Source organism: Monopterus albus, unplaced genomic scaffold (assembly GCF_001952655.1).
Source record: "Monopterus albus unplaced genomic scaffold, M_albus_1.0 scaffold4.1, whole genome shotgun sequence".
Classification (NCBI taxonomy): domain Eukaryota; kingdom Metazoa; phylum Chordata; class Actinopteri; order Synbranchiformes; family Synbranchidae; genus Monopterus; species Monopterus albus.
Genome location: NW_018127884.1, coordinates 2823057 through 2849838, shown reverse-complemented (window position 1 = coordinate 2849838; position 26782 = coordinate 2823057). Strand labels below are relative to the sequence as shown.

The 26782-nt window shown below is 39.3% G+C and overlaps 2 protein-coding genes and 1 long non-coding RNA gene across 3 annotated transcripts in view; all 3 read left to right on the top strand.

The window, feature by feature from the left end:
- The window catches only part of LOC109965228 (high-affinity choline transporter 1-like), an 8132-nt gene extending 2585 nt beyond the window's left edge, over positions 1-5547 (top strand). The window contains 6 exon segments of the mRNA XM_020609082.1: positions 5-124; positions 252-400; positions 896-1039; positions 1547-1700; positions 2149-2366; positions 2480-5547. Coding sequence (XP_020464738.1) covers positions 5-124; positions 252-400; positions 896-1039; positions 1547-1700; positions 2149-2366; positions 2480-3148 — 1454 coding nt within the window. The 3' untranslated portion in view covers positions 3149-5547.
- Positions 5548-15803: 10256 nt separating this feature from the next.
- Positions 15804-18128, top strand: LOC109963060 (BTB/POZ domain-containing protein KCTD12-like). Its single transcript, XM_020605316.1, has one exon. The coding sequence runs from the start codon at positions 16042-16044 to the stop codon at positions 16834-16836; it is 795 nt and encodes a 264-aa protein (XP_020460972.1). The 5' UTR covers positions 15804-16041; the 3' UTR covers positions 16837-18128.
- Positions 18129-20737: 2609 nt separating this feature from the next.
- On the top strand, positions 20738-24269 carry LOC109965517 (uncharacterized). Its single transcript, XR_002275661.1, has 4 exons — positions 20738-20801; positions 23048-23108; positions 23227-23361; positions 23930-24269. It is a non-coding gene; the product is annotated as an uncharacterized LOC109965517 (long non-coding RNA).
- Positions 24270-26782: the final 2513 nt, after the last annotated feature.

Genomic DNA, 26782 nt, shown 5'->3' with positions numbered 1-26782 from the left:
CGAGGTTATGTCACAATGTTGGACCCCTTCCAGCAGCTGTATGGGAAACGCATGGGTGGCCTCCTCTTCATACCTGCACTCATGGGCGAGATCTTCTGGTCTGCTGCCATCTTGTCTGCCCTCGGTGAGTTGACGTCTACGACAAAATCAAAGCTTCTTGTGTCCGTTAAGAGGAAAATGTGTATGAGTTTTTGTCTGTATGATGTTGGAGTGAACATAATGGCCTTTCATATGTTCGCTCATGACCTTAGGTGCCACACTGAGTGTCATTGTGGACATTAACATTAAGATGTCAGTGGTGATCTCAGCACTCATTGCAATCTTTTACACCCTGGTTGGAGGACTGTACTCTGTGGCTTACACTGATGTCGTGCAGCTCTTCTGTATCTTTGTTGGACTGGTAGGTTCATATTGATCTGTAGTGTAATTAAATCCTGCTTTTGAGTAGGTTTTCCTGTCACGCTGCAGTGACGTGATGTCAGACTGCAAATGTTTCTACAAGAGAAAAAACTGAATTGTGGAGCTGTTCATTTTTACAATACATTGTTCATTGAATATTTTTATTTTTCCACATTGAGCTGAATGGTATTATATCTATTTTGCACCTTTACTAATGTGTATATATATAAATTCTAAATATAGTGTATCTGCTACCACTTTTTTAGAAAAGTGCATACTACCTTAGATTTTTCATGTAGATATTTTCTATTTATTTGTATTCTGTTCCTATCTGTCTCTCTGTTCATCTGCTCAGGCTACTGTAATGATAAATTTAGCTCCTGGGATCAGTAGAGTTTGATTTTATTTTGTCTCAGATTGTGTGCTAGATGTTACAGTTACCCTTAAACGTCTGGGTTTATAAATGTATGCTGTACTTGATTCTGGATGTCTACAGTGGATCAGTGTCCCCTTTGCTTTGGTCAACCCTGCGGTGTCAGACATCACTGTAACAGCAGTGAAGCAGGTGTACCAGGCACCTTGGATTGGCAGTATCCACAAGAGCTACACCTGGGTCTGGATCGACAACCTCTGTCTCCTGGTGCAGTAACCACAAGTTATTCTTCTCTCACTTTATCAAAATTTAATTCATTGAGATACTTTTGCATTTTGCACTTTCTCAAAGTGGAATTAGGTCTGTTTATACTGATGAACCAAATGCCATGATGCTGAGAATGTTTGATTAGTTACAGCCTTTCAAATGTTCTCTCTGGTACCCTGTGATGTTTATTTAAGTTCTTTTGTAGATAACACAAATTGATTACTCTCACAATTCGATACAGATAGCCATTGTTTGTTGCAGCCATAAAATGCAATAGTCTCTGTTGATGGGACAAAAGAATTGAAGAAACAAGAGTATGTCTGTTCTGAAGAGTACTGGGACTCTTTCTTTGTGAGAAACAGTTGAGGGTGGTGTACACTATGCTGCAAAGTTTGTAAAGTCCATAGATGAAAAAGTAATGTTTGAGCTATTTAAATAAAATTGACCTGGCATGACTATGTTGGGCCTCATTTCTGTGTTATTCACTGGTGTGTAACTGTGCTACAGATGCTTGGAGGAATTCCCTGGCAGGTGTATTTCCAGAGAGTTCTCTCTGCCTCCTCGGCTACCTACGCCCAGGTCCTCTCCTTTCTGGCTGCTTTTGGGTGCCTCGTCATGGCTGTGCCCTCTGTTCTCATTGGAGCCATTGGGGCCTCCACAGGTTAGAGAACTCAAATAAGCATGCATATGCACAGTCTGTGTGTGTGTGTGTGTGTGTTTGGGAGGGAAGGCTCTAGATGGGTCCATGGTGCCCTTAGATCTGAGAGAGCCTGGTAAATAGCAGCTGGTTCACCTCATCCATAATGAAGCAGCAGCCGTTTAATAGCAGCCTGCTGCTCTTTCTGTAAATATTAGATTACAAGAATGCAAGGGATCAAATTAGTGGTTTGATCTCCAGATTTTTAGGCATCAAATTCCTTTGTGAACATGTAAGTATACAACAGTTTTGCCTTCTTCTATGAGTTATCATTTCAAAGTTATTACTTATCTTTGTAAACAGTGGTATTTCATTAGTAAGGTTTCTTTGGAAGGCATGTCATTATTTCGTTATGTTACATTACAGTGCAGATTTGATGTCTTCTTAAATGTTAAATCTTTTCCTTGGTCAGACTGGAACCAGACAACTTATGGTGCCATTCCTCCTAGAGAGAAGAATCAAACCGACATGATTCTACCCATCGTGCTCCAGCACCTTTGCCCACCCTTTGTCTCTTTTTTTGGCCTGGGTGCAGTGTCTGCAGCAGTCATGTCATCAGCAGACTCTTCCATCCTTTCAGCAAGTTCTATGTTTGCAAGAAACATCTACCAGCTCACCTTTCGACAGTCTGTAAGTACATGTGTGTTTCTGTTCAGGCACCAAAGTCATCTAACTTTTTTGGCTTGTTTTTTGCCGTTCTTTGTATGTCACAGTCCGTTTTAGACTCTTCTCTGTCTCCTCAGGCGTCTGACCGTGAGATTGTGTGGGTGATGCGTATTACTATCTTTGTATTCGGTGGCCTTGCAACATTGATGGCGCTGGTAACTGGGACAGTTTATGGCCTCTGGTACCTGAGCTCAGACCTTGTTTATGTCATTATCTTCCCCCAGTTGCTCAGTGTGCTATTTGTCAAAGGTACAAACACATATGGGTCAGTGGCTGCCTACCTCTTTGGCCTGGTGCTACGTATAGGTGGAGGTGAACCTTACCTGCAATTGCCTCCTTTCATTTATTACCCTGGCTGGACCACTGAGAAGAGAATGCATCACATGACTGGAGAAATGGAGGAAGTGGTTATTCAGAAATTCCCCTTTAAGACCGTCTCTATGCTTGCCTCCTTTCTGGGTAACGCTGTGTTCTCCTACCTGGCCAAGTACCTGTTTGAGAGCGGCAAGATTTCACACAAATATGACTTTCTCAATGCAGTGGTGTCCAAGCACAGTGGAGAGATTATGGACAGGACAACACTTGTAACTCGTGGCAACAACATCGGATTATCAGAGATTGCGTCTGTCAAACCACGGCTGAGTGTGACCTTAGCGGCTACTTTTGTGCGCCGTGACACACTGCCAACAGAAACGGTGGAGGAGGAAGATTCCAGCCCTGACTCTTCCCAGCACGATGAAGAATGACAATCTCAGGATGTGAATAAAACGACACATAAACCGTGGGAAAACTGTGTCAAATATACTTCAAAAGAACAAGATATACAAGAGACATAAAGCAAATGTTGTCATTTATGACTACAAAGTACCACTTCACGCCTGTGGTGTTTGGATACGAGCCACATGTCAGGATGTAGCTTTATAGTGTAGCAGCTTGCTGTTTGTCCAGACATGAAGCTGCCTGTCTGTCTGCAACATATCACTACAGTACATACATATGTTCATACATATAGATAGTACTTAAAGGTAGTTGGGTGTTCTGTATTTTCATCATTTTTGTAAAACTAACTCGGAGATAAAGAAAACTCATAGCTCCTTTTCAGACATGGGATATGTCATTTCTAGCTTCATCAGTCTCATACAGCAACAGCTTTCTGTCTTTTCAGACATAGGTCACGTTTACATTAATGTTCCTCACAGCTTCATTCAGACATACCCATGACTGTGACAGAGAGAGCCACTGTACACATGCAATATTTGTGCTCATTGAAAGACTGGACAGTATATTAAGTGACGTTTAATATGTGAGGCCAGAGTTTTCTAACTACAACAGAATTTATTTATTTATTTTTTGCTCATGTTATTGCTGTTTAGAGGGTTCTCCAAAACATTGTGTTTTTAGTGAGCGAAGCAACTCACCAAGACACATGAGACACCTAGACTGTTGTTTCTGGTAAACCTGCTCTACATAACAACATCCTACGTCAGTGTGCCGTAACCGTGTGTGTGCCAATCTGGTAATGCAGCTGCATGGAGTTTATACTTGTGGTCTATTGAAGTGATACCTAAATATTACTAGGTTCATCCCATTGAGTGTATAAATGATGGAGAGGCTAAGATCTCCCAGAAGTGATGCCACCAAAACTCAATCGCCCCCTGGTGGCGCCCGCCTCCTCTATGTTAGCGGATGGGACATACGCCACACCAAAAACTCAAAAGTACAAATCAAATATATTTTTCCCACTTCTGTAGATATTATCACACTGATGTATGTGCCAGTGTTCATTTTTCTGGTACAATTGCTTTTAATAACTTATCTGATGATATAAAAAGAAGTGTGTTTCAGTGGATTTGATGGCTTGGATGGTGGTCCGATGATGTCACTCCACTTCTGGACACCACTGCACAGAATCAGGTTGCAAAAAACCAAGATGGCAGCTGCCGTATTCAAGATATTTTGGCTTCATTTTTGCATATTGGAGGGAAGTAGTGATGCCATGTCCATCGTATATATATTTTTCACTTGTTCAACCTAGTAAGATTGCTGTTGTGTTGTGACTTTCATGGAAAAGTGGCCAGGGTGCTCACTGAGACATGAGGCTGACACAATCAGATGTCAGATTAATGGAAATGAGTGCATGTCAAGCATTTTCCAATTGCAGATGAGTGGGGTAAGAGATGTTGCATACAATTCATTCAGAGGTTAAATAGGAACATAGCCAATCAGAAATATGACATGGAGCAAAGGAGATTTATAAAAAATGATTGACAGCACAAATGTAGTTTGGAAGGAGGGTATACAATATGTCCTAATTAGAGAAAAGCAATAACACTTACAAAGACTTAAACAGCTGTACAGCAAATATTCTAAAAATGTACTTGAGAGTGAGAGTGGAAATCATAGAAAACAACATTTTATAGCTTTAATGTGTAAGATCAACCCGACATACAGCATGTTATGTGTAACCTAATTCATTTAAATAATTTTGATTGATTATAGATTAATGAACTCTGATGTCATAAAGTGATATATGAACTAACACCCAAAATGTGTTATGTTTAGCTTTTACAAGCAGTCATGTCTCTCATCTACTGTATGTTGTTATTACCAATAAATACATTGAGACTGTGAATCAAGACAGAAACAACCCAGGTATCATGTTGTGTAGAAAATACAGTATACAAGCAGTGGTGAGGTTAGAGTACTTGAAACATTAGCCAGTATTCTCTTCAATGTCAAAACTGTTTAAAAATATGAATCAGTATAGTTTAGTGTTAAGATGATCTTGTATTCAACTGCCTTAATGAAGCTCATGAAAAAAGACGGCAATGAATAGAGGCCTGAATATGAATGTAACCGCTACACTATACAAAGTAGTGTGCTTCTACTGCTGTTTGTGTGTTTTTGTTTGTGATTCGCAAAGTCAAACAGTAACTGTTGCAGAACAATGTAATGTCAGGCTCTGATTTACAGATCTGTTCCTTATTTGTTGGTAACAGCAGTGTGCAGATAATCTTTTCTGTGTGGTGTATGTTTGAACGCATAAGAGGAAAAAAGAGAACAGTGCTGGTTAAAATTATTCATATAAGATGGAAAAGATGCTGTCTAAATGTTTATTTTTGATGTCATAAAAGATGAAACAATAAAAAAGAAAATAATTTCAGGAAAATATGTATATTCTACTTTTATACAAAGATACAATTGGTATTTCACATCTTTTAAATCCACTTTAGAATACATTTCATTGCATTAGTATTAGTGCTCATTATAGTTTGGTATGTGTAGTGTTTTTTTATTTTTCTTAGTTGTCTTTTTTTCATTGGTCATGATGCTGAAACATGAGCGTTGTGTGATTTCTGTTGTGCTTAATAGCAGAGGTTACCAACATTTATGGCATTCACTGTTTTTTAGAAGGCTTAGGAGGAAGCATTTTCTAGTAATTTACTAAAAGAAATAGTGAAGAGTAGAAAAAGAAGTCTGTTTCAGAAATATATTTTTTTGCTTTCATATTGCATAATTATTTTATGACCATTTTGAGGGATTGTTGTTTTATATGATTATTTGAGCTCATTTGAATGATTTCTACATTTTGTTTCTTTTCTGTTTGTAATTTAAGGGTTTCAAAATCACTGGTTATGATCTTCAGTTGCCTTTTGTTATTGTTTTTCTGTTTTTGTTTGTCTATATAATTTTAAAAAGATATACTGTGAATTTGCAGCTGGTTTAACCTCTTTTTTGTCTTGTCAGTGAGGCTATTCAGCTAAGCCGGATGAAAGACAGAGAACGAGAACATGTCCAAAAACGTGACTGAAATTACAATCGCTTGGCTTGCGTCTTTGTCCCCCTCCATGTCCACAGTGAAAGACAACATCTTAAAATAGCTCTCTCTCTCTTGTTATTTACATTACCTTAAGTGCTGTACTCTCTCTCCTCTGGACCTCGAGTGGGTGCAGTCACTGATGGTGGTCAGGCAGAGAAGACGGACTTGGGTGGGGGTTGCATGGGGTGTAGCTTACTGGCTTCTATTGCCATAAAATCCACCTACCCTAATGCGCAGTAATGACGTAGGTGTCCCACCCTTTCATTGCACCTCCTCCCACCAACCCCAGTGTCCTTTTTGCATCCTTGAGAACTGAGACCAATCCCATAAAAGGTCCAGAGAGTAGATAAAGAGAGTGTCCCATCTCCATTCATAGAAAGTACCTCAGAGAGCACTCTTGATAATTAACAATTATGCAGGAAAACCAGTTATTGTCCAAAAGTCAGTCCATTTATTTATGGCTTTATGAATGAGGAACAAATTGTTGGTGAACCAGACTTTTAGTTTTTAAGCTCTGGCACATGAACAAAGAAAATTTCTACAAATGTGAAATTCAACCATTTTTCTGAAGTCACTACATTTTACCTGCTACAGTCTATTTTAATTTCTTTCTGGACTTATTCTCCCAGTCCATCCTTAACAGATAAAAGCAAATTCTGGGAATCAGAGTTCCACTATAGAGCACTTTACTGGAATTTGGACATGAGAAGATGTGATTAGAGGTTGCATTCAGATAGACATCTAGTGCATTGGAGTCAGAGATAACTTTAGAGAGAAGAGTCAAGACAAGTTGACTGTCAAAGGATCAAACCGATTGCTCGGAATATATTTATATATTTTTTGCAGCTTTCATTTAATTTTAAAAGCTTGTAATCTGATCTAAATTTGTAATGATTGACCTTGGACTGATTCATATTAGTTTTATCTTAGTTCAACTCACATAAGTGTAAACTAATTTCTGTCTTAACAAAAGTTTAACAGATTTATTTAAGGCCTGTACAGTGCAACAAGGCACCTTTTCAACATATACAGTGTTTTGACTCAAGTCATCAGTTTTTTAACTGAGTATCTATGATGTAAACTGTGTAATGAAAGCCACTATCGGTGCATTAAGAAAAAATTAGGACCCCACGTTTCTAAAGCTTGACTCATACTAACAAATACGGGATCTTTCACTGTTTTTAAAACCCTTTTTCAAGTTATCTCACAGATCCTTGTGTACATCTCACTTGTTGTTCAGACTTGAGCGGGTGTATCCACCCTCAGAGAGATTTCATGTGACTGAAGCCTCAGACACCCCCCTGGCCCCAGCCATCATCCTGTCAGTGCTCTTTCAGTGAAAAAGCATAAAACACAGGCTAGATTGCAGTGTTAATATTTATTATTAATTGCCAAGAAATCTGAAAGATTTCATTAAAATATAATGAATAAAAAGAATATGAACAGGGGCACTTGGTGTCTCCAACAAACACTGGTCCTTTAATTGGGAAAAGGTATCATTTAAAGAGGAAAGAATGTCAAGACACCCTGAAGATGGCAAGTGTGCCAGTACATATTGGTGCATTTTTTAAATTAGCCCATATAAGGCTTTTTATTTGTAACCATCCACCTGTCTGTAATTGGATTTTTAAGATACATACTGACTTCCAAACTAGTTGTCATCATAAAATCCTGCTAGTACATCCATGTCTTAAACTCACATTTAGCACAGAGAAATGTTCCCATCATTCTAGACAGTAACAATATAAACAGCACATTTCTGAGGGGAGTGAAGCTGTAATGTTTCTTATTGCAAGCCCAGAAAAAGTAAACCGTGTGATTTGAATATGATGTAGAGAATCTCACATGGTTTGAGGATCCCATAGTTTCTTCTCCAGATAGTGTGACACAAGCTAGCTCATATCTCATCTGAGGCTGAGGCACCGCCATCATGTTAGTGGGCCACTATTCATGTCCTTCCTAAGTCATCATGTCCCTCGTAATTTCATTACAAGACAGCTAACTGAAACATACAAAGAAGGCGAGGTAGGAGAAGGGGAGAAGAAAAAGAAATGGTGTAGGTTTGAAAAGGAAATATGTGAGTGTGTGATGTATCAGTGTGAGTGCCGAGGAAAATTGACTTCTGGGTTTTTGACTTATTGTCAGAAACATAGTTTTTTATACACAAGGACAGACAGACACACACACAGCAATATCACAATAATATCATGTCAAACAGTTGTCCATGCGTCTCTCCATCTTGTCCATTACTCCCTCCAAGCAGCTGATGAGCACCTCCAGCAAAATGAATGTACCGGCTACTCTAATCAAATCAGCCATGAGAACCTAATTATAGATCCAGCTTTGTTCCACTCAGTCCGGCTGCAGGTAGACAGTCTGGGGCTCTCCACAGGAATGAGATGACTGCTCTGCAATCAGCAAACTCGCTGATTCTTAATGAGCCGGGGCCATGAATCAGCTTCCCTGATACAGAATTAGTGCTGTGAGTCTAACAGTCACTCAGATCCTCTGACACTAAATTTTACAAATGGTAGAAAGCTGACAGCTCCAATGGGTCAGTGAGAATCCAGTTGTTCCACTGGGGCTGTACCATATGGAGAGTCAGTGTTGGAGGGAACAATAATTTATATATACTGTATATACATACACACACACACACACACACACACACACACACAAAGGTCTCTCATGTGAAGTTGAAGTGCATAAGCAACAGTAATTTTTTTCAGGCTTGCTTGGTTTTTATGTTAAGTCTTTTGTATATTTCTCCAAACATACACAGTTTATTTTGTTAAATGTTTTGCAATTAATTTGGCTCCATTAATTAAAATGTGCAAGCTTCTCGCACGTCAAATTCTTACCATTACCTTTACCATTCTTACCATTAAATACAAAATGCTGTGCTTACATAGAAAGTGCAAAACACTAAATCATTATGTTCAGTCCAGTGAGTGAACATAATGAACAATTCCCTGGTGAGTAACATTGCAGCATAACTGCTAATGACTGTATCACAGTTCAGATGTGTGACAGTGCTGAAAAATAAAGGAAATGCAGTTTTTTTTCTTTTGATTTTTGTCAAAATATTGTGGTTTGCTGTAGCTAACTAAAACCTTAATTACTGGGTTTTAGATAAACTACTGTCTGATAATTCCTAATTTAGTACAGATGTTTTCATTTTGTGTGCTATGTGAGGTGCTATGGGGAAATTTAGTAGTATAATATTCTGAGTTGAGTTTTTACATTTTAAAGTCTGAAAATGGAGCCAAAACAACTGTAAAATAATATGTAATAGCACTATCTTTATCTTTCTATATTCCAACTTGTGTGTCTTTCTTAGTACGAGATCTGCCCTGGTTTACACATCTTCCCCTTAGCCTAGCTCTTGTCTAAAGACAGGGAGAGGCATACTGGATGGAGAGGTTATTTTTCATTCCACAGAAAGTCAGTGAGGAGAATAATGTAGCAGCAACACACATGTACATACACACAAATACAAAAGCACACATTAGCCCCAGGGGACCTGTTCACTTGATAAGTGAAGATGCCAAGGGATGGAGGATAGGACCCATGTGAACCACTCACATAGCCTGTACACATGCCCACACAAGGGCCCTGGTGAGGGTAATGGTTGGGGGATGGGTGACACATGAACACAAAAGGAAAGATGAGATTTTTCTGCTCAAAATAATTTTAGTATGTCATACATATTGAAGATATGGTTAAATTTCACATAATTTAATGTTGGGTATAATTAGTGGCAGTTCTATTAAACTGACTGCAGGAGGTGCAGCTTGAGGGACAGATATGGTAGAGCACAACAGAAGAAACACAGGGCAAAGACAGGAGGAAAATGTTAGGAGGGTCATCGAACCACTTAACTCATTACAATGCAAATCTGCCTCTAGCCCCGCCCTGTCTTGTCCTGTGTGTGTGTGTGTGTGTGTGCTTGGTATTACTCACACTCTAGGGACTCACATTGTGAGGATGGTTTGATGCAGGTCCCCGCCATGTAAACCATTTAATTTTAGGGTGACAAGTAAAGACTAGGCTTCAGATTAGGGTTAGGCCAGTAGTGGTTATGGTTAAGGGTTAGGGTAAATCTCAAGAAAATGAAAGAAAGTCTCCACAAGGACTGAAAACAAAAGTGTGCATGTGTTTAGTATCACAGTCAGTGCCTCAGCTGAGTCTGAGCCAAAGGATCCATTAGAGTTGATTGAGGAGCACAAGGGTGCAGATGTAACCCTGAGAGAAGTTGAGGAGAACATACACACACACACACACACCCATGTGGTTGTCACATACAGGGTCTGTACATGGACTTACATTCATTTCCAGCAGACTTACCTTAACCTTAACCAGAACTGCTATTTGCCTAACCCTAAAATTCAATGAATTAGTCATGGGGCCTAGCCTCTGGTCCCCACGAGTGACTTCCAGTTCCCGCAAAGCAATGTGCTCCCAGTTTTCTGACCCCACAAGTATATATATATAAACAAGGCCACACACAGACACAGAGTCCAATCTCTTTAAGCATGAGTTCAACTAGGGCAGTGATTCCCAAAGTGGAGGTGGAGGCTCCACCTGGTGGTACACCAGAGCCTTGCTGAAAGGTCTTACAACTGTCATATTGTTTTATTACAGACAACAGCTATTACATATACATTCCTTTACAGTTATGTAAAAATGTATTGATAATAATATGAACATTTTAGAAATAAAATTTGCCTGTGTAGCCGCATCTAGGGTGATGTTACAGTCAAGATACATGGCTAGTCATTTTAACTTAATTCTGTGCTAGCTGCTGTGTGGAGCCAGTGCATGTGTAGGTGCCACACTGTCCATATTACTGAAGGGAAGCAAGGGAAACAACTGTGACAGTCAACAAGTTGGAGAGAGAGAGAGCAGTCACAATCAGAGTCAGGCCCAGGGCCAGTCATCCTGAGAGAGGGTAGACAACACGTTGATGATAGGCCAGGTGCTGTAGAAATCACACAGACGGTGCTGAAGAGGTCACTCTCCAGTACACTGCAGACTGACAGTATCTGGCCTGGTGTCGCATCACAAGGCTGCCTTATGTCGCAAGCAGGAGGTCACATGACTGCAATGACTGCTAATGCAAATAGTGTAAAAGGAATGAAAAGCAAAATCACAACAATCCAATCCATGAAAACAAGCATTTTCAGCCATCTTTGATTTGTGTTTGGACACATTTATAGGTGCTCTGTGCTAACACAAGAGCAGCAAATTATAGTAAGTGAATAAATTCAGATCCCTTTGGCATAAAACAAATGATTTTTTATGCGTAAATAAACAGTTTATGAGACTTCACATGTGGTCAAATATTATAAACCTAGAAGCATGCACATTATGATCCTCATAAAACCATGTCTGTCTGAGTCTCAGTCAATGAGTTACCACTTGTTCCACAGTGGAAATAATGAGACAGGCTATAGAGTAAATTCTGATGCTTCATTTATTCTAAAAAATGAATAAATACATTTGCATATGCATGTAAATTAAATTATTTTACTCCTCTGAAAACTCACCAAACTATTCCAAAGATGCTAACCTGTATTTAACTGCAATTTAAAGTTACAAAACCTTTAACTGCAGCATAACACATATGTCTTTCTTCTCTCCCTGAAGAACCAAAACATGTTTTTGTACAACCATAAAAAGGAAGGTGGTATAAATACATGAGCTGATGCCTGTCATGAGGGACTGCTGTTAGAGACTAAGACAGAGAGGACTTTCAACATACTGTATGATTGGAATGAGCTGCCATATTTCTTATGGTGACCTCCCTGTTCTTTATGAGAATAGTTGGACAGCTAAACTTTACATCTTCCTTTATCCAATTATCTTCTGCCAGGTTGTGAGAAAAATTGTAACCTTTAATGGTGGTGACACAACATGAGGTCTAGACTGGACAGAGGATGACAATTTAGGTGTGGTGTGCAGAGAGAAAGAGAGAGTTGATCGTTCATTTTACTGTAACAAAATTAGTGACCATGTAAATAAATGTAAGTAAATAAAGCAGAAGAACAGAGACACTGTCAAACAAAAGAGCTTCACACTTCATTTCTGCTCATGCTTTTAATGATGTCACATTTCTGAGTAATTTCTTTACTTTGAATAATTTCTTCCTGCTTGCAAGTGATGATCAGTTGTCTTGAAGGAGGATCATGAGAAATCAAAATGATGTGGGCTTTGTAATACAGTTAACATCTCCCTTACAATAACTTCATTTAGTATCCACTAGGTGTCTCTCTAAGCCATCAATTGAAAGTAGGAACAACTGAATGGCACATTTATGGACAAAAACAAGAACATCATGTGTCTAGAGCCCCAAAGTATTTCAGTGCTTTCAGTTGGAAATTTGGCCACAATGTTATAACCACCAAGAATCATTATAATGTCTACTATGCAGGAGATGATCAGCTTTACCTGTATGTATATGACATGTGCAACAAATGCAACACTATAGATTATGTTTTCAATTACATAAAATGAATAATCTAAAACAGTTTTTTTCTGCTTAGTTTATTTATATTCAGACTTTATTTAACCAACATTTGTATCTGGTATTGAGATGAATATTCTGGCATTTTTAATACTTTTTTCACCAGAATCTCTATAAACATTCCCATTGTTGCACAGTGTTTGTTTGTTTTTTTGTAGCCATATATTATAGTTGCAGTTTTAATGCACTGCCATTGTGGTTGGTCTTGATTACACACAGTGTCATTATGATCTATTTCTGCAGCTGTGTCTCTAAATCTTTCTGTTCTCTCAAACTGTGCTTGTTAATGAGAGATACTATGAAGAGTTGTTTTCCATAGCACAGATGGATCTTCATCAGATGTCTCTCTTATGAATATCTGATACTCTTTATGAAGCAAGTAAAATTTAACATCTGAGATAACAGCTATTATATCTTCTGCTGAGTGATGATGCCAGTGGTCGTCCTCAGGAGAAATTCCGGGTTGTGGAATAAAATATGAATACAGCCTACACTGCACTTCTAGACTAGATCAAAGAAAGTTGACACTGATCCTGGGTTAAAACTTATCCGGGTTTGAGGAAACGCAAGGCATTTTGGAAACACCACAGCACAGTCAGACTAGCTTTATCTTACCTTTAAAATCAAGGTTTTTGGTACATTAGGTGTGCCAAACTTTGCAACTCATTCAGATTTAGAGCAGGATGTACACACAAAGATCCCAAGGCATTTTCACCCTGGGAAAATTGAGGGTTTACTGGATGGATTCCAGTGTTTACATTTCATCTTTGAAAGATAGCAATGACTTACTTTGGCTATAGCTATTTACTCCTTGCGAAAGTGATGTTTTCAGCTTCCATTACTTTAAAAAAAGCCTTACCCCATACGCAGTCAATGCTCAAATGTTCAACTACAGTGGAAGTGGCCTGAGCATATGAGTTTTATTCCTGCAAGGCCCAAGTTTAAAAAAAAAAAAATCCTCAGGGAAATTATGACAAATAGTGTAACACTCCTGCCCCCTTGAACGTTGGCAGTGCAGTCATAGCTGCTGATTCTTAAAATAAAACTATAGCCATTGTGCATTTTAGTAACATTTGGAAACTCACAATGCATAACAGCACACATACCTGTATAATGCAACAAAAAGTTACATAAAGCATTTAAAATGAAGTCCAATAAAAACCAATAAAAGCCATTGGGCATTATAACTATGTTGACAAAACAATCTTAGCTAAAGGTCAGCTTATTAGCTGCTGAGGAGTTTTTAGTCATCTTCCTGGGGTAAAACCGTTGTTTCAAAGGTCAAAAGCAATTTTTGAACTTCAGTTTATATAAGTGATTGACCATAAGTATCACAACTGCTTATAATCAATCCACTTATAGTTTATGTGAAAATTTATAGTATGTTATTAATAACATGGTGCTTTTACATAAACACAATAAATGGAGAATGTTGTTATGGTTGCCATGTTAACTTCTTTTTCATATAAACAGCTTGTCTGTAGTCAGTTAAGGGTGTATTAATATCATGTGAACAGACCATGTTGTGCCAAGGTTTCTGCACACAAACAGAGGACATTCTTAAAAATGGGTGTGTTGACCTTTGTTGCTGTCATGTACTGCAAAGGTCACCAACATCCTGTTACAGATATTGACCCACCTCACTTAAAACAGTCAGTGAACTGTGATGAATGCATTACAGAAGGTAATAAACTAATTCATTATGGTTAACTCAAACCAATACAGCGTTCGCAAATCTTTACCACCTGTCATAAAAAAAGGAGTAATTATAATGAACTGTATTACTTAATCAAGGCTCATCATGCATCATAAATACTTCATTAAATAAGTAGCTTTCATAGAAATTGTTACGTTTATTAAACAATTTTGAATATAAATGTTCAGAATTTACAATTTTACCTAAGTGCAAAATTACATGCAGTAAGAAATACTCATTAGGCAGCAGGTAGAGTAGATATTATATTATTGATGTCTAAGCAGCACATTATGGTCTAACTGACTGTAACACTTTATGTTTATGAGCTGTGCATATGCTTTGTATGTAAACTCAAAAGCTGTAGAATAGCTGTGAAAAATATAGTGGATTTAAAAAGTACAATATTTCCCAGTGGTGGAAAGCAACTAGGACATTTACTCAAGCTATGCAGCGGGCTACTCAACAAAACCTTAGTGATGTAGTCTACACATTAATGTATCAATAATTACAATCTAATAATATATCAATTATTCTGTAATGGTCCATTCTGCATAGTGATTATTTTTAGTTTAAGTAAAGTATACTTACATATGTATAGTGTATAATGTACTATTGCAATATTTTTGTAGGTTACGTACAGGAAACTTTAAATATAGAACTTTTACATATTACCAGTTTTACTAAAGTAATAGTTTGTAATATTTCTTCCATCACTTCTCAAATGTAGAGGAAAAGTAGGGTAGAAAATACTGTAGCATAAATGGAAGTACTTAGATAAAGTACAAGTTCCACGGAATCCGTAGTGTAGCACAAAAATCTGGGTCCCATACATCTGCTGTCTCTGTGGGCCTCCTTCCCCATTTCACACCTACACAGTGACGAATAAACACATTTTTGTACTGGGCAAGGCAGAAAGATATCTGACTGATTCTGACACTGAGATAAGTTAACTGACTTTCAAAATAAAAGCCTTCCTTGGAATCATGTTTTACTAGCAGAATTAAGGTGAACTACATATACTAGTATAATAGGCCTATAACAAAACTTTACAAGCTTGAAGACACAACCCCAGCAGTGAAACTGGCCTGAGAAGCTCCGATATAGTTTTAGATACAATGTCAAAATATTTATTCCACCAATAGTAACCTAAGAGCCCTCTGTGTTAGGGTCCTGGGTATTTAATTATTTCCACTATTCTCTATATTATCATACCCCTGCTAAAATTATACATAAGTGTAAAAATGACTTGTGTTGAGATAAATGAATGAGTTTTAGGTGTTGTTACCTTTGAACAACCCCAGGCCAGCTATTTACCTGTTTCCAGTCTTTATGCTAAGCTAGGCTAACAGCTGCTTGCTGAGGCTACATTGCTTTAAAATCGAGGTTATGAGGAAGCTCTTGAAGGCAACACGTTCTCTCGCCCTCCCTCTCTGTTTTGTCGGAGCTTCCCACTGAACAGTTGGCCGTCCTTTTCCTTCTCCTCCCACTCAGCCAACACAATATAAACATTTCTGTACTGTGAGAAGACTCCCCCAAATAGTCCTCCTTGTTAGGGCACGCACACGGACACCGCCTGGATACCAAGACAGAGTGAAAGATGGCCCAAACCCACAGCCAAAGTTCAACTTTCCCTGAGATAGTGGAGCTAAACGTAGGTGGGCAGGTGTATGTCACCCGACTTGAAACTCTCACAGCGGTGCCAAGCTCTCTTCTCTGGGCCAAGTTCACGCAAAGCTCCCCGGGCGACTTGCCAAAAGACAGCAAGGGTCGCTTCTTCTTCGACCGGGATGGCTTTCTGTTCCGATACATTCTGGATTATTTACGGGACTCGGAGCTTTTTCTGCCCGAGTTTTTCAAAGAGAGGAGGAGGTTGCAGAGAGAAGCAGACTTCTTCCAGCTCCCGGAGCTGTCGAGGCGCCTGGCAGCGGTCAGTAAAGACAGCTCGTACGCGGAGGACAGCGGGGATGCGGAGGAGGCTGAGCTCAGCAGCCCGGTCACCTCTTCTTCGGACAGAGCCCTGGTCTCTCCTGGGGCCAACTCCGGCTACATCACCGTCGGCTACCGAGGCAGTTATACTATTGGGAGAGACATCCAGGCGGACGCCAAATTCCGCAGGGTTGCCAGAATAACAGTCTGCAGCAAGATCTCTCTAGCCAAAGAGGTTTTTGGAGAATCACTGAATGAGAGCCGAGACCCGGACCGGCCGCCTGACAAATACACCTCCAGGTATTACCTCAAGTATAACTTTCTGGAGCAGGCGTTTGACCGGCTGGCCGAGACTGGTTTCCACATGGTGGCATGCAACTCCACTGGGACCTGCTCATATGGCAGCAGTGACCCGGGGGAAGACAAACTGTGGACCAGCTACACCGAGTACATTTTCTGCCGATGAACGGGTGCAGGAGCAGGCTCCATCCAGGCTTACGACTCATTTCAGCAAACACTGGGACAAATCATCATTTACATTATAGTTAATGTAACATTAGTTACATTAGTTCTTACTCAACACCCCGAACTGGCAGTTTTAGTCTTATCAACTTTACGTTTCTTCCGTTTTTGTCACTCTTCTGCTTTGTACACACTGGGATCAGGTTAGAACCAGAGTTAACTTTTCTGCCATTTTAGACCTATTGTGTAAGAGGAGGACTTACTGCAGACTGAAGCATAAATATCATTGGGTAGGGAGGAGCAAAAACAAAATGATTTTATTGGTATGCCACTAGGTCCACATAGCTGGAGTTTTTTTTTATGGCCTTTTTGGCTTTCACAAAGACTGCTGTTCATCTGTAGTAAATGACATAGTCAGGGTGGCAGAAATGTAGAGCTGGTTTTCTTTGATTCTTACTAGACTATACTTGCATTGTCATGTTATTGTAGAGAGGCGTAAATTAACTAGGACATATGGTTTTGACCAAGCCCTCCTCCTGTATCCTCCATATAACATTCAAGTCTGTAATGTTGGGGATTGATGGATAAGGAAGACAGAAAGTTGCTTCTTTGATATGATACTTTTATATTATGATTTCCATTTAATTTGATTAGCCTCACAGATGGTATCACTGCTTTCAAGATTACACATAGGGACTTTTTCACAGTGCTACATTGTTATGTGCCATCTTTGAACTGCTGTCAATGTTTTTGTCTTTAGATATAAAGCTGCAGCAAATAAAGTGTGACTTTGTAACACTATCCACCCCTGAGTTCCCTTCAGTTCAGTGTCACTATTTCAGATGTGTCTTTTTCAGATACACTGGTGCTTCTTTTCACACAAGTAATAACAAACACTGTTTTTCTTCAGAGGTCGCCAGTGTCTTTGTGATGTCTGAATCTATGTAAAAGAGAGATGACATTTTAGGTGTTTACAAGCCCACACACACACACACACACACACACACCCATAGAATGAGCAGCGACCTCAGTAGACTATAATGCCACCAAATGAGTTCGATGAAAATTTGACCTGAATTAGGCTATAGTGTATCATATTGCTTTTAGCCTTAAACATGACATTTATCACATAGTAAATTCAGAGGTCACTGTGTTTTCTGATAAAGGTTGCAAAAGGCATGAACATTCACAGCTGACAGCAAAGTTATCTTAATTTAGAAATGGGGACGAGTTGCTTTATGCAGTTTCATTTTTCATCATGGAATTTTGTCATATATATGAGTAAGCTATGTAAATTATACTTTTCTGCTACCGTTTCAATAAAACTACTTATTTTACCTTAGGGAGAGATTGTATGTCTAAGTTAAAACTGAAATAAATACCAACAAATTGCAACCAAAATCAGAACTTGGCTGCCGGTGTACCCTTTTCTAAAACACAGAAGGTTTCTGTTATCTCTCCTGGGCAGGATGGAGATGTGGAGGAGGGGGGATTTCTTTTTGGCTGACAAGTACAGTGATCAAATGTTTGTTCCCGTGTGGGACCATGGGGCTTAAATCCAAGCTACAAAAAAGTCTTTGTGTGGGCTGTGTTAGAGTACTTGAATACAAATGTGTTTAAAAAAAAATCAGGAAAATGACAGATGTAAGATATCCAGGGAAACTGAAGCTGTTACTGTAAAATATTTTAGGAGTGGTCTGTTTTTTTAAAGTCTCTATGTGCAAATTCAGATGAAGACATATAAGCAAAAGAAAATGTACAAACACATGCATGCACCCCTCTAGGAACTCAGCTTCCCTGCCACACACGCATTTCTGCTACCAAGCAGAGCTTCATAAGAGCTTCAAAGATAGACATGTCTACATAAGAGACCTCATATCTGCTGTCAGCTGATGCTGCCATCTGGACAGGAAAACGGAAGTATCGACTGCAACTCTTCCTCCAGTGCGATGTCCATAAACCAGACACAGGTCTCACTGTTCTTGACTGAAACACTACAACCGGGGCTCAGCAAAATCAGATATATTTGCCCTCATCATATTGTCTTACTTTACATGTATTACTGTGAGACAACAAAACGGATAATTACTTTAAATTGCCCTGAGAGGCAAGGGTGCCCTATACCTTACATCATCTACAGCAGACTGAGGCCATTTGAAATTACTGGAGAAAAAAAGATTCACAAAACCTCATTTATATGTCTTTTTATGTTCCTCTGAGGCAATGATGAGTTTCTCTGCCAAGCTATTTCTAATGCAGACCTTGCTGTGTGTATGGTGTGTATGTGTCCTTGGTGATAAAACACCTCAGAACACATTTCACTCGATGTATGCTCTGTTGGCCAAACGCTAAAAAAGTGCGCACACACACACATACGGGAACAGAGAGCACAGGAGGGAGACAGATAAAGAGAGCCAAATTAGCCAATTTGCAGAGTTGGAGATAACACAGACAAGCTGGCTTTTTTGATATCAGCTTCTCTGTGCTAAATCCTTCACACTTTCTCCCACAGTCTCTGCCTCTAGCTTACTGTGACCCACATGTCTTTATTACTTTTTTTTTTTAAATTCAGTCACAGGCTCTTCTGATGTAAAGACATCACAGCGAGTGTTCACAGAGAAAACAACACATGCATAATTAATTCAAGCTGTGTTTCTCTTTGTTTAGATCAGGTGTGAGAGCAGAAAATAAAACAGGATGGCCCTTAGCTAAATGTAAGAACATTCTCCCTTCATTTCTATGTTTTTGTCTCATTTACGCTCCTTCACAACTAATGACAGCAGAGGCAGTTCCATTACATATTAATTTTTCAAAACTGTGTCATGCAGGATGATGATAAGAAGAAGCATGAACAATGAGGGTATTGCTTAGACTTTTGAGTGACTGAAAACTCTTTTGCTGTTTTGAGAAAAAAAACTTAACATCCTGATTATATATGCAACAATAACAAAAGGACTGAAAGCCTAGTAAAAGTCAAAGAAAGAAGTGAGGATATGGTTTTTCCACAATTTGTCTGCTGAACATGAAACTACAGTATTTGGCTTGGCTCTTACAAACAGTAGTATGAAATTTACACTGTAATTTATTTAAAACAGCAAAACAAGATTCAACATGAAACAATCCAAAGCTGTCTTCATTTGTGTATTCAAGTATGTCAGCACAATAGAGCTGACTGGGTGACAAATGCATGAACAAATGACATTACAAAGAAAGAAAGAAAGAAAAAGTAAGTAAGCATTCTGTAAATTATAATTCAACATTTCTTGAGATGAGTTAAATGAAAAGAATGATACCACTTTTGTTTGTCTGTCTGTCTATTAACCAACTTGGCAAAAAGACTGGAAACTCAGAAAAACAGCTTTGCCCATCTCTACCAAAATCTGCTGTTGACATACTGTACATAAAACCACTGCTTGTTGAGCTGATAAATGATTGATTGATGTTCAATCTATTATTCACACTGATCAGTTTTATAACATTTTTACACCATTTTGCTCCAATATTTGAGGTCAGAAATGACAAAAAGTCCTTTTAAATATCTATAGTTACTGAGTAGAGTAAAATGCTAGCAGAGCAAATCAGAGCTGATTGGTTGAGCCTGACTATTCATTCATAAACTTGAAAATACAGTAGCAGTTGAAAAAACAATTCTAACTCAAGGTCTACTTAATCCCTTGCTCTCAATCTTTTGATTTGATTTGATCTAGGTGCAGTTTATGATGTACTTCTTTATCCCCAAAATCTGAATAGATGGCATGGAGGCAGAGGACCATGGCTGTGAAGTTAAAGTCCACCCAATGGAGGTTGGCTATAGGGGCTTTGTAGCCAAGTAAGTTGTCTCTATGCTAGGTGAGTTAGGTATAAAGGGGCGGAGCCGAAGACAGGTAATTAGGAATCTAGCTGGTAGCATAGCAAGGTCCAGTGAGTGGCTTTGGAGCAAAAGAAAAGTGGTCAATGGGGTAAAGAAGGGTAAGTGTTTTGAACAAATTGTAAAATGCATCATGTGTGGATTACACCTACTAAGCTGAAGTAAACTACCATAAGAGGACAGGCTTAACAAAATTGTTTGATATATGTGACAGGCTTCAAGCCTACTTCCTGGTGTTAGCATTGCCAAGCTAACATGAGGGCATAAAAGTTTGACTAGTGTGTTGGAGTGAATGCTAACACAGGGTGGATTCTCATTCAGCACAAAAAGGAGCAGAGGTTTGGCTAGTGGAAGTGTTAGAGTTATTTTAAATGTTTGGTGGCTAGAACAGCAGTTGAAATGTTTTCTAGTGGTTGTTTGGTAACAGCCTTAACTATTAAAAGAGTAGATGAAGGGTTGTGTGTGGGTGCAGGCAAAGAGCAGGGTGATTCTGGGATGCTGGAAAACACTGTTGAGCCTTCTTGGTGCCATGGGCCCAGCTCAGAATGCCATTTAGTGAGAGGTTGTCCACCTGATGACCTTGTAGATTTGCCTTCACTCCTCCACCTATACAGAACCTTTATTGGTATTGGTGATAATATAGTTATTGACTCACTGGGGCTGATAGTGGTGTATTCTTCTTTTGTTTGAGTCTTGGTGGAGCAGTGTCGATGGTTGCACAATTGAACAGATTCAACTCAGAGGTGATTGCCACTGCCTAACCTGGACCAATACAATGTAGATGCCGTGTGGATAGCCACATATCTGCTCTTTGCTTGGGTGAGGATAGGATTCAAGGATGCTTTGTATTAAGGGTAGACTAGGTCTGGAAAATGGTGTTGCTTATTGTGGGGCTCAAAAAATTTATGATGGCATGGTTTGACACCCCCTTCTTTGGGGCTAAGTAATGGATAAACATTTAACTCATATACTGAGCTTCCATATGAATGCTTTCCCATTCTTTGGCACACTTGCGTATTATTGACTCACACAGTCCTAAGTAGCTTAATACATTTGCTCAGTTACCATGGAAATGTGGACATTGTCCATAAATATATTTAGGGCTTTTTATCCACATTAACATAAAAGTTGAACGTTTATGTCCTTGGCCTTGGAAACAGCAGTTGTCAAAACAATCACAACTAAAAGTCCACTTACTTACTTGTTCTTGATCTTTTCATCAGGCTTTACTCTCCTCAGTTAGCTTGGTATTTAAGCAAACACTTGAATTAGCACACCCACTGAGTAGACCCTGAGAAGTTTTGCAGCCATTGACTACAAATGCAGTGTACACATATTGTAATGGGCAGGCTAACTATTGATGCTTGCTAACCATCTGAACCCATAATTAAACCTGTTAAGTATGTGTGTTACCAAGCAGGAAAACCATGAAGGGCACAGTCCTCGAGTCATTAACGGTTTTTAAAATTGTGTTCAGTCAAAGAAGGAAATGCTCTTATCTGCCTTTGTCTCATAATAAATATGTTGCATTAGTGACCTTCTGTTTCTCTACCAGCAATTCACCAGAAAACCCTCTTTCACGAGTTCTTCCCTGGAGCGGGAGTCTTTCTTGTCTGAGCCCCTAAATCGCTTTAAAGCAACAATCCATCATTTAAAAGCTATTCTCTGAAATTGTGACACTCTAATCCATTGCAGTTTGGTGCTAATATTTTTCATTCAGTGGCATCTCTCTGTTTTACAATCTGGGTTTTGCTGCATTTGACCTCATTTCCTTTGCAGTTGTAAGAAAATTTAAATGATCAGAGTATTGCATTATGGGGTTAACATGTTTGTGTCCAAGTACAGTCTAAAATTCAACCACTGCGCTGGAGAGAAGGCAAGATGCAGGAAATGAAAGTAGTAATAAATTCTTGGGAAAACCTTGTTGCCCCTGAAAGACTCTTTTAAAGGGCAGCCAGACATAAGCACATAAGCATGTGTCATCTTACAAAGTGAAATCCCAGCCAAATAAACGTACAAACCTTCACACAAGCTTTTGTTTTTCAACTATTCTTTCTTTTAACTTTAAAAATAATAAACAAACCAATTTTAGTTAAAGCTGCCTCACAAAAAACTTGCATTATTTCATGGTTTTATTTAAAGGGATATTTTCATATGAACACTACTGCAACAGCATTAAAGTCACTTGCAATTGTGCCTTGAGTTCTTGTTTTAACAACTGTCCAAGAGGCCGTTATGTATATTTAGAGGAAAAAGGTAATGAAGCATCCAAAGTACAACATTGATTTTGAGTTGTGTTACTCGGATAGAGGCTTATCTTAAACATTGAGTTTCTTCATCGTTTTAGCTGTTGCATGTCCATCCTGAACATCACAGCTGCTATTGGCCAACAGGAGGATGAAACCCAGGTACTGCTGCAAGCAGAGAGATTAGCGTCTGTGACCCTCTATTGTCCATATCTCCTGTCCCCTTCAAGGACTTGGCCTCACTGCCTCTAAAACTCTCCTCCCTGTCTCCTCTGTTTAGTTTTGTTGGGGTATAGGGAGGGTTTAAATGTCGCCAGTCTCCGCTGAGCTGTTTTCTGCGCCCAGCGGCAGACCGGAGGTTGGTGCAGCTCCCAGTGACAAAGCTGAGCCTTTCACTGTACCAGTAAACTAAAAGGTAAATGGTTGCCAGCGTCAATCATCTGCAGGGAACAGAAAGGATGTGAGAGAGCATCCTCCTCCCCTGCTGAGGCTACAGCAGGCTTCCTTTTGCAAGAAGTGCACCCCCTTCCCTCCCTCATGGCTGTCTGAAAGGGCAAGACATGGAGGAAGATGATTTGAAGTCAGTCACAGAACCATCTTATTGTCCTCTAAATATGGTCGCTAGAGTTTAAGCTTTTATGCCATCTCATGAATAGTATATTCTTTTTGTCCTTTGTACAGTGGTTCAGTAACAGTATTTCTTGTCAGTAACAGGCATGGGGGGGGGGAAGTACTTTCACCTTTGTACTGTTTATTTCTAAACTTCCTTGGCCTCTGCAGCTAGTTTGGTTTTGACATTTTTATAAATGTCTGTTCCCCTTTAGTGTAATAGCCTACACAAAGCATTACCTGCAGTTTGGATCCAGATAAACAGGCATTTTTAAGCCAAGCTAGCAGACATGCCGGTCAATTAATCAGCTCAGTTATGAGCTATAACTGAAATAGTTCAGTAATCATTGAATAGATTGCTGTGAAATTTGCAGACATTCATGGACCCCAGAGGATGACTCCTAGTGATCTTGTTGACCCTTTGACTTTTCTGCCAGCAGATGAAGCTTTGACTGAAATGACTCAAGAACTACTGGATGGACTTGTACTTGCCTCGATTACCTGTAATAACTTTGTCTAGCACCACCATCAGGTCAAAATATAGACTATTTGTCTAACACTTTTGGTTTATGACCAAATAATGATATTCCATCAGCCTCAGCTATTTTGTGCTAATTAGCTAATGTTAGCATACTAACATGGTTAATATGGTAAGCATAGGCTACATGCTGAATGTCAGGGTATTATCATTGTGAGCATGTTAATGTTAACATTCAGCTCAAAGACAGTTCTCTGTTGGTGGTTTTACATAAAAAAACAACTTGTGGTTAACTGCAATTTAATTAAAGTGCTAGTGTGTTCACCTTGTTTAGACATTGTAGCATGAATTATGGCCCAAAACACATTTAGTCATGATAACAGTTGAAGTGAGGCTTGTAGAAACAGATTCCAGGTTGTCCAGCCTGTCTGTCTGTCTGTTAAGGTTCTGGTCAGTGTTAGAGCAGTAATGCTTCACCGAGAAGACACTCAACAGATACCTGTTCCAGATCCATGGCACAAACACACCCACTTCTTTCTCATTGCTTCCTGTGTCTTCTGTGGGCAGGCTACAGCCATGGCAACCCCTACATGCCTCCTTCAGCTGCAGCAGATTTCTAGAAGCAGAAATAAGAGCTTTGTGACTTGTGCCTTCTGGGATATAGAACTGCTCTGTATGGGTCATATTATAATGGTAACAAATGATTCATTGTTAATGCTACATTAGAGACTTGGAACTATTTCCTGCTGTTAACTTCACAAAGATACTCCTACAAGCAAACCATTGAAAGAGAGAGCTCCTTGGATAAAAAAAGAATAGCTGATAGACTTACATTTGCACAGATAAACAAGATTTATATTCGATGGGTGTTTTTAACAGAGGCTGGACCAGAGCTAATAGTCAGGGAACTATAATGATAAATGTGGCCAACTGACAGAAAACCTTTTGTGGAGAGGCTTTTGCATGAAAAGTTTCCTCTGAAGCCAGCTATAAAAGCAGTTTTAAATTAGTACCATAAATAGCAGCCTTAGGGCATCTAAATTTTTCCCATAAAAATAAATTTGAGGTGGTTTCCTATCCCCAAAGGAAGCAATAAGGGTCTTAAAAATTCTTAAGATACTTTGATAAAGACCTGGGTCATGATTTTCCTACAACCAAGCCTTAAACATGAAAAACAGAATGATGTTCACAATCCCATCCTGTCTCATGGGGGTGTATTCCCATTTACAGCTGTTAACACTTATTTCCATCTTGCAGCCTCTTTGTAAATGCGAACACATAATTCAACATTAGACTATTCCCCTACTTGTTTGTGGTCCCCATGTGTGTGCGTGTGTGTTTTTAAACACCTTAATTCTCTTTGATAACAGTACTACCAGCACATGGCTAGCAGACCCCCCCCCCATTTAGGTTTTGTTCATTTGTAAGCCAGACACCCCATACAACACTGGAGTGTTAAATCTCTAGGAGATTGAGGGATAAACATTTTACAGCTCAAAATTCTACAAACTGAAGACATATTTGTGTTCTACCATAGTCTGATCACGGCAAAGAACTTTTAAAAATCTCACTGCTGGGGTGAGACATTAATTAATAATTAATTTTTCACTGCTGTGTAAACATCACGCAGTCAATCTGGTTAATCTTTTAACTCTCAAATCAAATTCGACATAACTAATGTTCCTACGTTTGTAGCTCGCCTTTTCAGTTTGACCCTCTGCTGTTTCCGGTTTACTGTTCTTGTGGTATTCAAGTGGGCCAGACTGGAGTCATCCTAAGCAGATGGAGCATGTCAAAAACTGAAAAATGTCTTTACTTGTGTCTTTGGGGAACTGAACTCTCTTTTCAAAAAGATCAGATCAGGTCACAATAAACTATAATAACATTTCCATTCATCAACTCAAGAGTGCTGGAGGGCCAGTGCTTAACATTTCTGTCTGTCTTGGTGCACAGAGCTCAGTTCTCCAACAACCTAAACAATGACTTCCTCATAGCAAAGGGAAAAAAAAGTCATGTCATAATTGCTACATTGACCTAAATAACATCTTTGTAAAGCTATTTTTTTCAGCTTCCTTTTCCCACCTTAGCTCTTTGTCATTCATCTGAGTTTTAAGTGCCATAAAAGGCAAAACTTTATAACTGCCACCTGGAAAAGTGACAGTGAGCTCTGCTTGGACTGGTTGCAAATGTATGATTTGCATTGTTAGACAAGTTCCTCATATGCGTTATAGTTACATGCTGCCTTTGTGCATTATTGTTTACTCAAGCTACATTCATAAAGCGCCATCATGACTCAAAGGGATTTAGCTCAAAACAGGCAGCACAGCGGTTTGTGTTATTGCCTCACAGCAAGGAGGTTCTGGGTTTGAGCCCAGGCTGAGTTGGGCCTTTCTGTATGGAATTTGCATGTTCTCCTCATACCTGCACAGGTTCACTCCAGGTGCTCTGGCTTCCTCCCACAGTGCAGTTGATGGATGACTCTAAATTGCCTGTAGGTGGGAGTGGTTTTGTCTACACCAGCCCTGTGATAGATTGGTGACCTGTCCAGGGTGGACCCTGCCTCTCACCCAGTGTCAGCTGGGGTAGCCTCCAGCCCCCCTGTGACCCTATTCAGGAATAAGCAATATAATGGTTGGATGGCCATATTTCAAAACGTACAGTTTAAACTTTTTTTTTTTTTTACCACAGTGAGCAGACAGCCACTGATTTTTGTGGATTACTGCACTGAATCGACCATTTTAGAATGTGG